We start from the raw sequence: 12,617 nt of genomic DNA on the forward strand, positions 1-12,617 counted from the left end.
AGAAACAGGTAATCGTTCAGGGGCAAGAGGGTAAGAAAAAAAAATTCAGTCCAAGCCTGGGCCCCTGGAGAGGGGGTCCAGACTGAAGCAAAGCTGAAAAAACCTCATAGCCATAGCACACATAAGCATGTGTGTAAGAGGGAAACATCAAAGAACACAAAGGACATTAAAGACAATAAAAGAGCAGAGCTTATGCAACCAGCCATTTCTACATACAGCTACAAAAGTAAAAACAACAACAACAAAAAAAACATATACACTGTGGTGGCCTCTGCTGTGTTCGGCGCCATCGCCTGCTGGGGTGGGCGGAGCTTGGCCAGAGACAGGAGCAGACCCAACAAAGCAACCAAAAGAGCCGACTCCACCCTCGACCGCCCGCTAACTCTCGGCCAGTGTCCAATCCGCATGGATGAGCGAGGATGCGTTTAAGGAGACGAGGTGTCCGATACCTGCTCATTCAGCCAAGACAGTGTGAACATGTCCGTCCCGGCGCTCAGCGCCAGCTACGCAGCGCCAGCTACGCAGCGCCAGCTACGCAGCCCTGTCTCTTCATCCGCAGCTCCTCCAGTCTCTCCAAATGGACTCCGGTGTGGCAGAGACCCAGCAGCTGGTCTCCATGGCCAAAAGGCAGATCCAGAAGTTCACAAAAAAGCACAGCAGAAGTCACGAAAGTGCCACCTCTTGTCACACAGTCTCAAAGGGTCCCGAACCAAAAGGCAAAAAAAAAAACCCCACATGAAAACAAGAGGGAAACACCAGGAACACAAAAGGATGACACAAGAGCACAGAGCTCCTGCCAACAGTTAGCACACACTTAGTTTTTTTAAGTTCCATCAAGTTGTAAATTATTATACATTTCAATTTACAACTGGGTTTGAGTGAATTGTTTTATTAGAGTAATCAAATCAAATAACTATACACTATAGAGCACAATTATCAAACTCAAGGACCGGGGGCCAGATTTGGCCTGCCACATAATTTAGTGTGGCTCGTGGGACTATTGAAATATTATGTGTCAATATTAAGTACTTTATCGTTTCTGACTAAATGTATTCTTTCTTTCCATTTTAACAGAAAAATGTATTACATGCAACTGCATATATTTAAGACTTTGATATTATTTAATAACACAACAAATATACAATCGTACAAACATTTTGTTAGTTAAAATAAAATAAATAAACATCTGCTTGACTTATGATTTTAAAGCAAGTAATCTAACAATTTGTACACTGTAAAATTACAATAGATTTTATGGGGGAAAAAAACAACCTCTCAGCTCGGTTGCCAGAATAAAATAATAAAAAAAAATAACTTCAGTACCGTTTTTCATTTACAATCATTTGCTGTAAAAACCACCATACACTACAGTAAAACTGTGGTGACTGAGCTGCAAGTTTTTTACTGAAAAGTCTAGATTTTTTTTACAGTGCATGTAAAGAAAATTAACAATCAAACACGTAGTATGATAATATCATGGGGTGAATCCCTATGCATTTTTATTTTTATATTAGAGAGTAATGAAAATATAGTAAATATACTGATGTATTTCTCTTTTGGTATTGTATTTTTATTCAGAATAAATTATATATATTACACATATTTCAATATGTGTAATATTTATCCCTCCCTTGGAGATAGGGTGAGAAGCTCTGTCATCCGGGAGGAGCTCAAAGTAAAGCCGCTGCTCCTCCACATCGAGAGGTGCCAGATGAGGTGGTTCGGGCATCTGGTCAGGATGCCACCCGAACGCCTCCCAAGGAAGGTGTTTAGGGCAAGTCCCACCGGTAAGAGGCCACGGGGAAGACCCAGGACACGTTGGGAAGACTATGTCTCCCGGCTGGCCTGGGAATGCCTCGGGATCCCCCGGGAGGAGCTGGACGAAGTGGCTGGGGAGAGGGAAGTCTGGGCTTCCTTGCTTGGGCTGCTGCCCCCACGACCCGACCTCGGATAAGCGGAGGAAATTGGATGGATGGATATTTCAATATTTTCATTCAGTTAAAAGCATTATGAAAAAATCTGAGTTCCGGTTTTGCATTTAAAATATATATTTTTAATTGTTTTTGACAAACAAAAATCACAGAAGGCAACAAAGGAAAAATAACATTTTAAAAACTTTATTACACACAATATTTTATGTGATTTTGGAAGATTGAATGAATCAACCAAATGCATTTGAATCTAAATATAAAAATAGCAGTCTTTAAAAAATAGTAGAGTGACACAGATATCAGTGTGGTTAATAAAAGGAAACATGGAATCATTAAAAACATGTTTAGTACGGAACACGTGTGTATGACTTCATGTAGAGATATTAATATTACTGGCAGTAGAGGAGGCACAAATTTGTTCCACGTGTTAAAAAGTGGGATTTGTGCAAGATGAATACTTTCCATTCAGTGATTGCAAGTGTTAGCTGCTGGTAGCTAGTAAACATTTAAATAGGACACCTTTTCTTCTTCTTCTGGTTGGAGACCTTGGTTGCCTTGGTGATGGCATCCATGACAAAGTTGGTGACGCACTTTGGCAGCTCTGGGGAAGCCATGCTGCAACAGCTGCGAGCGACTGGAGAGGACTTCTTCTTTGATGAACACACCCTGATAGACATTTCCTCAACCTATACAATAAAAAAATGGATTACAAGTCTAAAAATGTGGAGGTTTAACACACAAATCATTTACATTTTAAACGAAAGAACTTCACCTCACCTTTTGAAAGAAACAAGTGCTGTGGTTTTGTGGCGATAGGGCGCAGCATTCGTCCAGAATGTCCTTGACGTGAAAGTCATTAGGTAACCTAACAGATGGTCAGATCGTCAACATTCTTGAACTTGCTCAAAACAAACATTTATTCATTTATCGTACAGACCTCTAAGGCTGATGCATTTCCATTGGAAGTCACAGAACTACGTATATTAATCTGTTCCATTGTCTAGCTGTGCCCATCATAAAAACTAAAGAACATTTTAACATTAACTGTCATAATCTCTCATCCATCCATCCTTTTTCTACCGCTTGTCCCATTGTCTCCTGACAATTATTATTAGTTACTTGTATTTTTTATTTATTTACTGTCTAGCGCTCTTAATCTTGTCTCTATTTCCTGTTCCGTTTGTCACTGCTCCTCCTGTCTAAACACTAGCTCTTTCACCTGTCCCTGACTGGTGAATGGTTTTCCCTATGTTTCCTGTGCACTATTTTGGTTGTGTCATTAAGTACATTTTTAGCTGCACTTTGCCTGTCGTCTCTGCATCCTGGGGCCATGGCCAACACAACCGTTGAAACAAAACATGACACTTAACTGGTATACAAGTGTAGAAAGAAGTTAACGGCTGTTAATATTAGCACGCAAAAACAAAACAAAAATCTCAGTTTGTAATTTTTATCATAAAGGCGTACTACAAACACTGCAAAACTTTACTCGATAACCCGATAACTTTTTGATTTGAGTTGCTAACTGACTGACAGATGCCGGCGAACACATAACTTCTATGTGAAGGAGACTATAAACTTTGCGATTCCAGGTGACAATGATTTACTAAAGTTTTGTGTGTACTAAAACATGCAAAACTGATCTACTAAACATGCAGAGTGGATTGTGTCTGTTAAAAGTGAAGAGCACTTTTTTGGAATTTTGCCTATCATTCACAATCCTTATGTAAGACAAAAGCACATGTTTTTCTTTTTTTATGCATTCTAACTAGTAAATAAATCAAAATGGAGCCTATAGGAGTTGCTCTATTCTGCCTATAAAGGGCTCTAAAAATCTCTAAACACTTTAATCAACGTTCCATATACACGCTGTAAGAATATATGTAATGTAGTAACAGGCACATTCATAACATCACAGTGACTCGATTCCTTGGAAGGATATGTGGATTTAGTTTGTTAGGCACAATTTTTGGCAGCACATTCCCCAAGACAATAGGCCTACACAAAAACTGGAATGAATATGCGGTAAAGATTTTCGTCAGGAAAAAAAAAAAGAATCCTACGAAAAGTTGGGTGTACAAGAACCACTTGTACCACTACAGAATTCACTTCTATTTGTAAGCCGAGGACAAATGGACAGTTTTTGTCTACTTACACTTTCTTGATGATCTTGCGTGTCTTACAGACTTTAGGAGCCAGCTCCTCCGGGGACAAGGTCACGTTGTATTGTGGGTCAGGAGACATTGATTGGAAACATTGGAAGCGATCGTCCACACTACCGGCGGAACAACAGCGGTGCTCAATCTTGCCGTCCTTCTTGTTGGAGCAAAACCTGTTGAGCTCACCACGCCACTGGGAGACACAAGCAGGCAAAGTAGATAACACGTACAGTATGTTAAAAGTTCATGAATAAATCAGATCCAATCAGCATTCAACTATTTGTTTAAGCGTTAGCGTCTGCATCTACCTTTTGTTCAGCACACACAACAACATTCTGTTTCTTGCAGCACTGCTTGAATCCCTTCTCTACGCGGTTTATCATCTTAGCCTGCCGAGCTAGCATCTCATAGCCGGTGCCTGGCAGGCACTTGAGGCTGTACAAAGGCCGCAGCTTCTGATTACGACACAACCATTCCACGTTATCCTCGCTTGGTCGACCGGGGGGAAAGTTGATGTCACTTTTCTGGGACTCTTGTCTTTCTCTGCTTTCACTGACACTGTGCTCAGTCACTGATGTCCTGTTGAGCAGAAGTCAAGCAAAAACACAACTATATATTAAACAGCCTACATTTCAGCTAAACTTGTAATAATCAGCATTACCATGGTATAACAAGTGCAATCTCAACATTTTGTCCCAACCCTAGTAGTAAAGTAATGTTTTCATTATTTGTTAGTTTATCTGGTAAGTGCTAAGCATGTTACCCACTACAGCAGTTTCACTAAAAAGCTATGGAGTTAGAACATGGATGCCTAAACGTTTTGCCAAAGTGAAAATGTGCCAACAGGCCCAAAACAGTGATTTTAAGTGAGTTTAGCCTAGGAGGGCCTAGGGCAGGCCTGGGCAATTATTTTGACCCGGGGGCCAAATTTAGAGACAAAAGTGTGTCTCGGGGCCGGTATATCTGATTTTTAGGAACACTAATACAAAACCTCACAATAATGTCTGATTGAATGCTAAAAACGTTATGACAGACCGCCTTAAAAAACGGAAGGGAATTTTACGTTTTTTTTACTGAAAGACACCCAGAATGTACATGAAAATAAACAATGTGGGATTTACAATATTAACTATGAACGATAAAACACTGAATATTGACAACATATGAACGTTACACCCCCTCTTGATTGACATATTTTACAATCAAGCGAAACGCAACAAAAATGCAACAAACACAGCAAAATATGAAAGCGAAGGGTAAAAAAACCCCCCACCTACAATCTGATATATCACTAAGCTTTAGAACTTTGCTATAAAAATGTCCTTCCGCAACTGTCCCTGACACCCGCATTTCAGGCTGGCTGCTCTGGAAACACTCTGTGGAAACAAACCCCACCCACACTGCTTGGTGCCTCATCTGAGCTGTTGTGACATAGATGACCAGAGTAACTAGTATATCATGCAAAAGCGCAGATTCCAACCATAGAAATACTTTGTATAGTTCAAGACTTACAGTAATTTGAAAACATCACCGCACATCATAATGGCAGCTACAGTTTCGATCTTAAAGATTTAAATTATTATTTGGGAATGTCTAGCGGGCCAGATTGAAAAGCTCAACGGGCCTTAATTTGCTCAGGTCTGGGCTAGGCAATAAAATTATATCAATATACTGTATATCGCGATAGACGCCAAATCAATATCAATTAAAATATGTTCGATAAAAAGTTTGATACTTTTTTTTTTCTTAGTCAGAAGAAACAGGAAGTTGCAAAGCAAGGTTGGTTTCATGAACAAAAGGCACTCGCTCTCCGGTAACCGAGCAATGCAGGAAGTGATCACTGATCATTGGCATACTTGCCAACCCTCCCGAATTTTCCGGGAGACTCCCGAATTTCAGTGCCTCTCCCGAAAATCTCCCGGGACAACCATTCTCCCGAATTTCTCCCGATTTCCAGCCGGACAACAATATTGGGGGCGTGCCTTAAAGGCGGACCTGAGTGAGGACAGTCTGTCGTCACGTCTGCTTTTCCTCCATATAAACAGCGTGCAGGCCCAGTCACGTTATAACATCTACGGCTTTTGGAGAGTGCACAACTGCACACACAACAAGAAGGAGACGAAACAGAAGAACGAAGAAGAGACAGTCATGGCGACGACGAGTAAGAAGAAGAAGTACGCTTGCAAGTTCCAAAATGATTGGAAACAAGAATTTCAGTTCATCCAGGACAGCTGGACGGGGAAGGGGTATGCTGCCTGCAAATTTTGTAGATCAGACTTCTCCATTGAACACGGTGGCCGAATGGATATAGTCACTCATGAACGGTCAGAGAAGCACAAGGCGGCGGCAACGCAGCACCGGTCACAGCCCAGTGTTATGGGCCACCTTGCTAAATGGATACCCAAGGGTGTAACATATGCCGAGACAAAGATGGCTATGCTGATAGCTGCAAGCAACATCCCGTTCTCATTTGCGGATGTTTTCAACAAATCCGTGAAGGATATGTTCCCGGACTCAGAGATCGCTCGCCAGTACTCAAATGGCAGAACAAAGGCTACTCAAATAGGGAAACGTAAGTGTTTTTTTTTTTTTTAAGTAAGCATATATATACATATACACACACACACACACACACGTATATAAATATAAGAAATACTTGAATTTCAGTGAATTCTAGCTATAAATATACTCCTCCCCCCTTAACCCCGCCCCCGCCCGAACCAGCCCACCCTCCTCCCCTCCCCCCCATCTCCCGAATTAGGAGGTCTCAAGGTTGGCAAGTATGATCATTGGGAGTGACACGCTAACAGCCAATCAGGCAACAGCATCAACTATCACGTTTGGTTGCGCCATCTTGTTGTCTCCCGGTTGATTCTTTGCATGGAGTGAGAAGAGAAAGTAAAAATTAGTGCTGCAGAGAGATAAAAACACGAAAAGTCCCCTTACTGTATGGCAGGTTTCTTTTACTTTTAAAAACGGACTGTAGACAGACAAATGTGGTCTGTAAATCATGCAAGGCGCTCATCCCCACCAAGACCGGCAATAACACCCCACCTTAGTCGCCACGATCACCGTTGACTTCGTGGCACTAAACCTGCAGAAAATAATTATTCTCAGATCTCTCTAGGTTTATAGTTTCACCCTTTGCACTATTGTGCATGTATTCCTTTTTTTCACCTTAATTATAAGAGGTTATTGTTAAGTGTTGAATGTGATTTTAGAATTTCTGCCTTGATAGCTGAGGGGATTATAATCAGAGGAAGGTTATATTTTAAATAAAGCATCCAGTTGACGGGAAAATACCCAGCATTTATCAAATGACTGTCGAGTTTCACCTCAGTCAAACGACCCACTCTATTATTCCCCACTGAAGTCTTTGGGCGCTGAGCTTTAGCCCTGTTTAATGCACTGCGACGCTATGACAATGAATGAAAACAAAAGTTGAACGCGCTGTAGCATATATTTAGTCAATGAAACAACAGTAAACACTACAGTACATATTGTTTTTTTACATTTTAGGGGAAGTTGAGCTTTACTGTTGCAGTAAATTCCATTTCTGGATCTGAGGTTATCACACATCTATGGTGGTATCACAAAAAAGTCACAGGAAAAGCAAAACTGGTTTGTTCACAGACTCAATGAATTTTCTAACACCCCGAGTGACATTACACGCGATGATGGTTTGAACATTTTTGTTGACTTTTGAGGCAAAGATTTTGTAAACTTCAGTTCAACTCCACAACGGTACGTGTATTTGTATTGAACCGTTTCGGTACGGGGGTTTCGGTTCGGTTCGGAGGTGTACCGAACGAGTTTCCACACGAACATATTAAGTAGCTGCCTAAGCTAAAGTCTTAACAAGCTGCTCCGCTTCTTCTGCCTCTGTCAGTACTCTACACAGCACCCAGCATTGTCCCACCCACACAACCATCTGCTTGGTTACACTTGAGCGGTAACAGCCAATCAGCAGTGCGTATTCAGAGCGGTAACAGCCAATCAGCAGTGCATATTTAAAGCGCACGTAGTCAGTGCTTCTGCGGTGGGGTTAGCAGATAGGTGTTTAGAAGGTAAGCATCAGGCAGCGGACTCTCCCCAAATTATAATAAACACCTCCCAGTCAACTACTAGTAACATCACTTTGAGCCCGTTGACGTTCTAGAAACAAACGACAGCTCAGCTCGCTCGCAGTCCTGGCTTGAGGTGACGGCTAATTAGCTTTTAGCGTAACGTTAGCTCATTTTGCGGTGTGTGTGTGTGCGTGTGTGCTACGGACAGCAAAGCCCTGTTTGTCTGTTATTTCACTTTACATTTTTCTGTGTTGACTGAGCTGTGTTGAAGTAGCAAAAAAGGAAATTATGTTAAATGAAGAGTTTCTGTCTCTGATAGTTGATATAATAATGTAACTGCATCATTAAGCCTACATGAACTCCATAGTGTTCAGGGATGAATAGTCTCTCCTATTGCTATAGTTACATTAATCATTAGTAATGGAGCAGCCTAGTTTTGAATGGCAGAGTCCCTGCTATCACATGTTGATAAAAATATAACATTTACATAATAAAAATAAATTACAAGCTTCCAAAATGCTGTAATAAATTAAGCATGATGAGTTGACTTGAAACTGTTTAATGTTGCACTTTTTATATGTAGAAGAAAAGTTTTGTCATTTTATTTAATCTGAGCAACAACTTGAGGCAGTTTAATGTTGATTAACGTGGGCAGAATTATTATAGTGTTCCCCATGTTAAAAGGATAAAGCCATTGTTTACAAATTTGGTAAATAAATAACCAAAAAATTTATATTTTGTTGTTTTCTTACTGTACCGAAAATTAACCGAACCGTGACCTCTAAACAGAGGTACGTACCTAACCGAAATTTTTGTGCACCGTTACACCCCTAAGTGAAGCAAAGTGAGTTATATTTATATAGCGCTTTTCTCTAGAGACTCAAAGCGCTTTACATAGTAAAACACATTAAATGGGTTTCCCCTTAATGTAAATGAATGTGGCGCGTCGCTACCACATTTTTATTACCGACCACACCTTGAAAATAAGGATTTTTTTAAAAACTTGAAAACAAAGCAAAGTAATACTAGATAATGTAGCCCCCAAAAGAAATCACACAAAGTCCGACGCTATTTTTAACTTTTATTAGCAATCGAATGATAAACGGCACATTTTCAACAGGTTTTACCTCAAATGCAAACACTTTCGTCCTTGCACTTCCTTCCTCATTCTCCGCCAATCACCTTTCAGGCACGGACAGTGTGTTTGCAAACATGGGAAAAACTGACATCGAATCCAAGCCCCACGAACATAAAACATTAACACCCACTGGTCAAAACAGTATGAATTGATAAATATAGCCTATTATTTGCGCACTATTGACAAGTAATGTACAGAAAACTCGACCACCGAAAAAAGACTTATTACCAAAAACTGCGCCACCGAAGCCGGAGTAAACAGAACGTACGCCATTGTCTGGAGCGTTGTCAGCATGTCTGCAATGTGGACGGAATTTCAATATATCCTAGTATACCCGTAGACAGCAATCTACAAAATGTGCAAATATTAAGAGGACAGTGGCGGCTTTTAAAGAGAGAAAGTCCAACTGGAGCAACAGCGTGAAGCAAGTGTGATGTCACGCTCGCTTCAGCTCGCCTTTCGTCAGGGACTTTGTGGGACAGAAGTAGAGTCTATAAACACGAGTACATTTTAAAATAATGCCAGAAAAAAATGCTAGATTTGTTGCTAGTTGTTTTTAATAAAAAAACTCTAGCTACTTGAAACAAATCTTAACAAAGTACCTTGTACAATAAGCGGCAACAATTGAAGATATGGCAAAAGGATAAAAACATATGTAAACACTAATTAATAATAACATATGTTTTTAAATGTATGTATACCTTTTTTGAGCCTTTTTAAAGAAATAATAATAGCAAATTTAGCTGTTTGACTTCTGATACCCTCTCTATACTGCCAAAACAACAAATGCACCAAAAACATTGAGATACTTTGAATAGTTTGAAATATGTTTTTTTGTAATACTACATTAAAACCTGTTTAAATTAAAAACCCTCTAATTGGCTGACTCACATCAACATAAGTAGTTGTCAATATAAGCGGTTGACGGCATAAGCAAAATTAGCCATTGTTGTCCAAAAACAAGAAAGACAAAATAACCTTCGGTCCTATGCCAAGGTTTTAAAGATAAGTGGCACTTTCTTTCCTGCTGCCCCTCCTACTTTGCTTCCTTTTTCATTGCTTTTGACATAACCATAAATTGGCTTTTGCAAAAACACATAAGCGGTAATGATGAAGTTAACGATGCAACACATGTTGACATAAACCGACCGATTTTTCATGAGGATTACCGCTTGGTGTCTGAATTTTTATGTCAACAAAAGCGGTCGACCAGGACTTGACTGAAGCCTTGCTTGGCCACTAATTAATCGTGGCGGCCAGCCGTCTCAATGCAGGGCGGTCCTGAGCGAGGGCGATAGGACTTGAGTCCACATACATGTAACCGACTGAAGCAAGTTAACCGCGCTGACTTTTCCTTTCTTACCTGTGACAAGTGTTTCTGTCAAAGCTGAAGTCGACCGTAAAGGGAAGCGGGTCCACAGGCAACGCCTCTGTTTGCTCGTAGCTCGGATCCATAACGTCGCTTTGGAAGCAATTGAGCCTCTTGCTGCCCGTTTGTCTGCAGCAGTGATAATGTCGATCCTTCACGGATGAGTCCTCCGTGCAAAATTGTTCCAAGGAGAGCTCCCACTGGGGAACAGAGGTCATATATTAACAGAATTGAAAGTCAGGATGTGTGCAGAGTAGGAGGATGTCACATGCTGGGTGGATAGATGTGCAAACATTTTGGAAGAAAAAAAACACATCCAATTAAAAACAACTTCTTGTGAAAGGCAGATTGTTGTTTCACTGTGCTGGACATGCCCAGGCCTGTATGCTATGCTATGTCTGCCTGGATGCTGCATGACAGCTCCATTCATAACATGCAAGTACCATCAAGTTGAGAAGGATCTGTTTTGGGTCTAAAAACATGACAAAAGTAGCTTTAACAACAGGAATTAAGGTACGAGAGATCTAATATATTTAGTACTGTATGACCATGCACCAATTTTTAGTAGAGCACAGGACTTTCACTAATCCAGACCTGTGAACATATTTGCACCCATGGACGTAATTTGGGGGGGCAATGTCCCCTGCACTTTTTCAAAAGGCAGTTTTTGTCCAGTGCACCTTTTAATGTCCAAAAATAAGGTAACGTATTGAATGGAGACAAGTCAAACACTTGTGCCAAGTGGAAAACCGCCGCTCAGGCTAAAGCTTGTCCCTTCAGACCAGTGTTTCTTAACCATAGGACCTTACCATTGTTAAGCACATTGTTGGCCCGCCAAAAAATATCTGTTCCTCAGCTGTGGTCCGTCTGGGCCGCATGTTTTACAGACAGTCTTCAAGACGCTTTCTGACCGTCTCGTCAGGATTTTCTGTTTTGTGGGCCCTCTTTTTTACGTTCCTCCACTTCGACTGCGTCTTCTCCCCGTCAGCCATGTCGTAGTTTTTAGCACTTCTATATAGAGTCTACTGACATTTATGTGTTCGAACTATACGCTACTTTGTATTAGAAATGGAAACAGCAGAGGACGAGCGAGTCTGTCCCACAACAAGATGATAGAGAAAAAGAAGGAGCCTAATGACTACAGCATGGAACTACAATGGCGGACTCGCACAAAGCTCTCTGGGTAAATCTCTACCATACATGGATGTATCTGCTGAGGTCACACGTCACAAATTGGACAAATTCAAGGAAGGCAATAAGTCTCTCTGCTAAACCTCCATTGGTGTTATTGATTTAAAGCAAGCAGCAGCTGATCAGCAACATAAGAGGGAGTCGTGATTATTCACAAAATATAGATATTTGTGCTAAAAAATATTTTAAAATGGTTCCTGTGTTGTTTAACTGGTGAGGGAAATCATAAACTTTTTCAAACACTGCTTTTGTAATATTACAGGTGTAGTTATGATATCAGACCTGGAAGAGAGCAAGTTACAAGAGTGGATGAGTCTTCGGGAGTTTTTTTTTTTTTAATCTATGCGCCACCTCAACACCGTTGAGAAGCAAAAATAGCTTGCAAAATGTCAATGAACGACAGGGTGCTTTGTATGAAATTTAATAACAAACCTTATCGCCCTGTCAGACGCACAGATTACGGATAGGTTTATACTGGCAACTGATATCCAACGGTTAGCATGCGCAAATCATAAAGTCAAGAGTTCAATTATGTGAGTTTGAGTCCCGTTGACATCAGAAATAAATTAATATTACAGATTACTCAGTCATTTCCTTAATTGTTAATTTTGTTTAATTAAATGCTTTGCAGAAAACAAGTAATAATTATAGAAATTGTGTCATTCTAGTTTATCATAATTAACACCTCAGCATAATATATCTATGAATGTTTTCAGTCATCTAGGTCATTGTAATCTCAGGGCATTCAATCGATCGCAACTG

At 40.5% G+C, this 12,617-nt stretch overlaps 1 protein-coding gene across 2 annotated transcripts in view; it reads right to left on the reverse strand.

Annotated features, from left to right (window-relative positions):
* Positions 1-2,059: 2,059 nt before the first annotated feature.
* LOC133636190 (extracellular matrix protein 1-like) overlaps positions 2,060-12,617 on the reverse strand; it is a 28,517-nt gene continuing 17,959 nt past the window's right edge. For both annotated transcript variants that reach the window (XM_062029957.1, XM_062029956.1), the window contains 5 exons: positions 10,659-10,864; positions 4,399-4,669; positions 4,087-4,283; positions 2,709-2,796; positions 2,060-2,617 (listed from right to left, as the gene is read on the reverse strand). In XM_062029957.1, coding sequence (XP_061885941.1) covers positions 2,438-2,617; positions 2,709-2,796; positions 4,087-4,283; positions 4,399-4,669; positions 10,659-10,864 — 942 coding nt within the window. In that variant the 3' untranslated portion in view covers positions 2,060-2,437. The remainder of the gene's footprint in view (positions 2,618-2,708; positions 2,797-4,086; positions 4,284-4,398; positions 4,670-10,658; positions 10,865-12,617) is intronic.

Source organism: Entelurus aequoreus, linkage group LG20, assembly GCF_033978785.1.
Source record: "Entelurus aequoreus isolate RoL-2023_Sb linkage group LG20, RoL_Eaeq_v1.1, whole genome shotgun sequence".
Classification (NCBI taxonomy): domain Eukaryota; kingdom Metazoa; phylum Chordata; class Actinopteri; order Syngnathiformes; family Syngnathidae; genus Entelurus; species Entelurus aequoreus.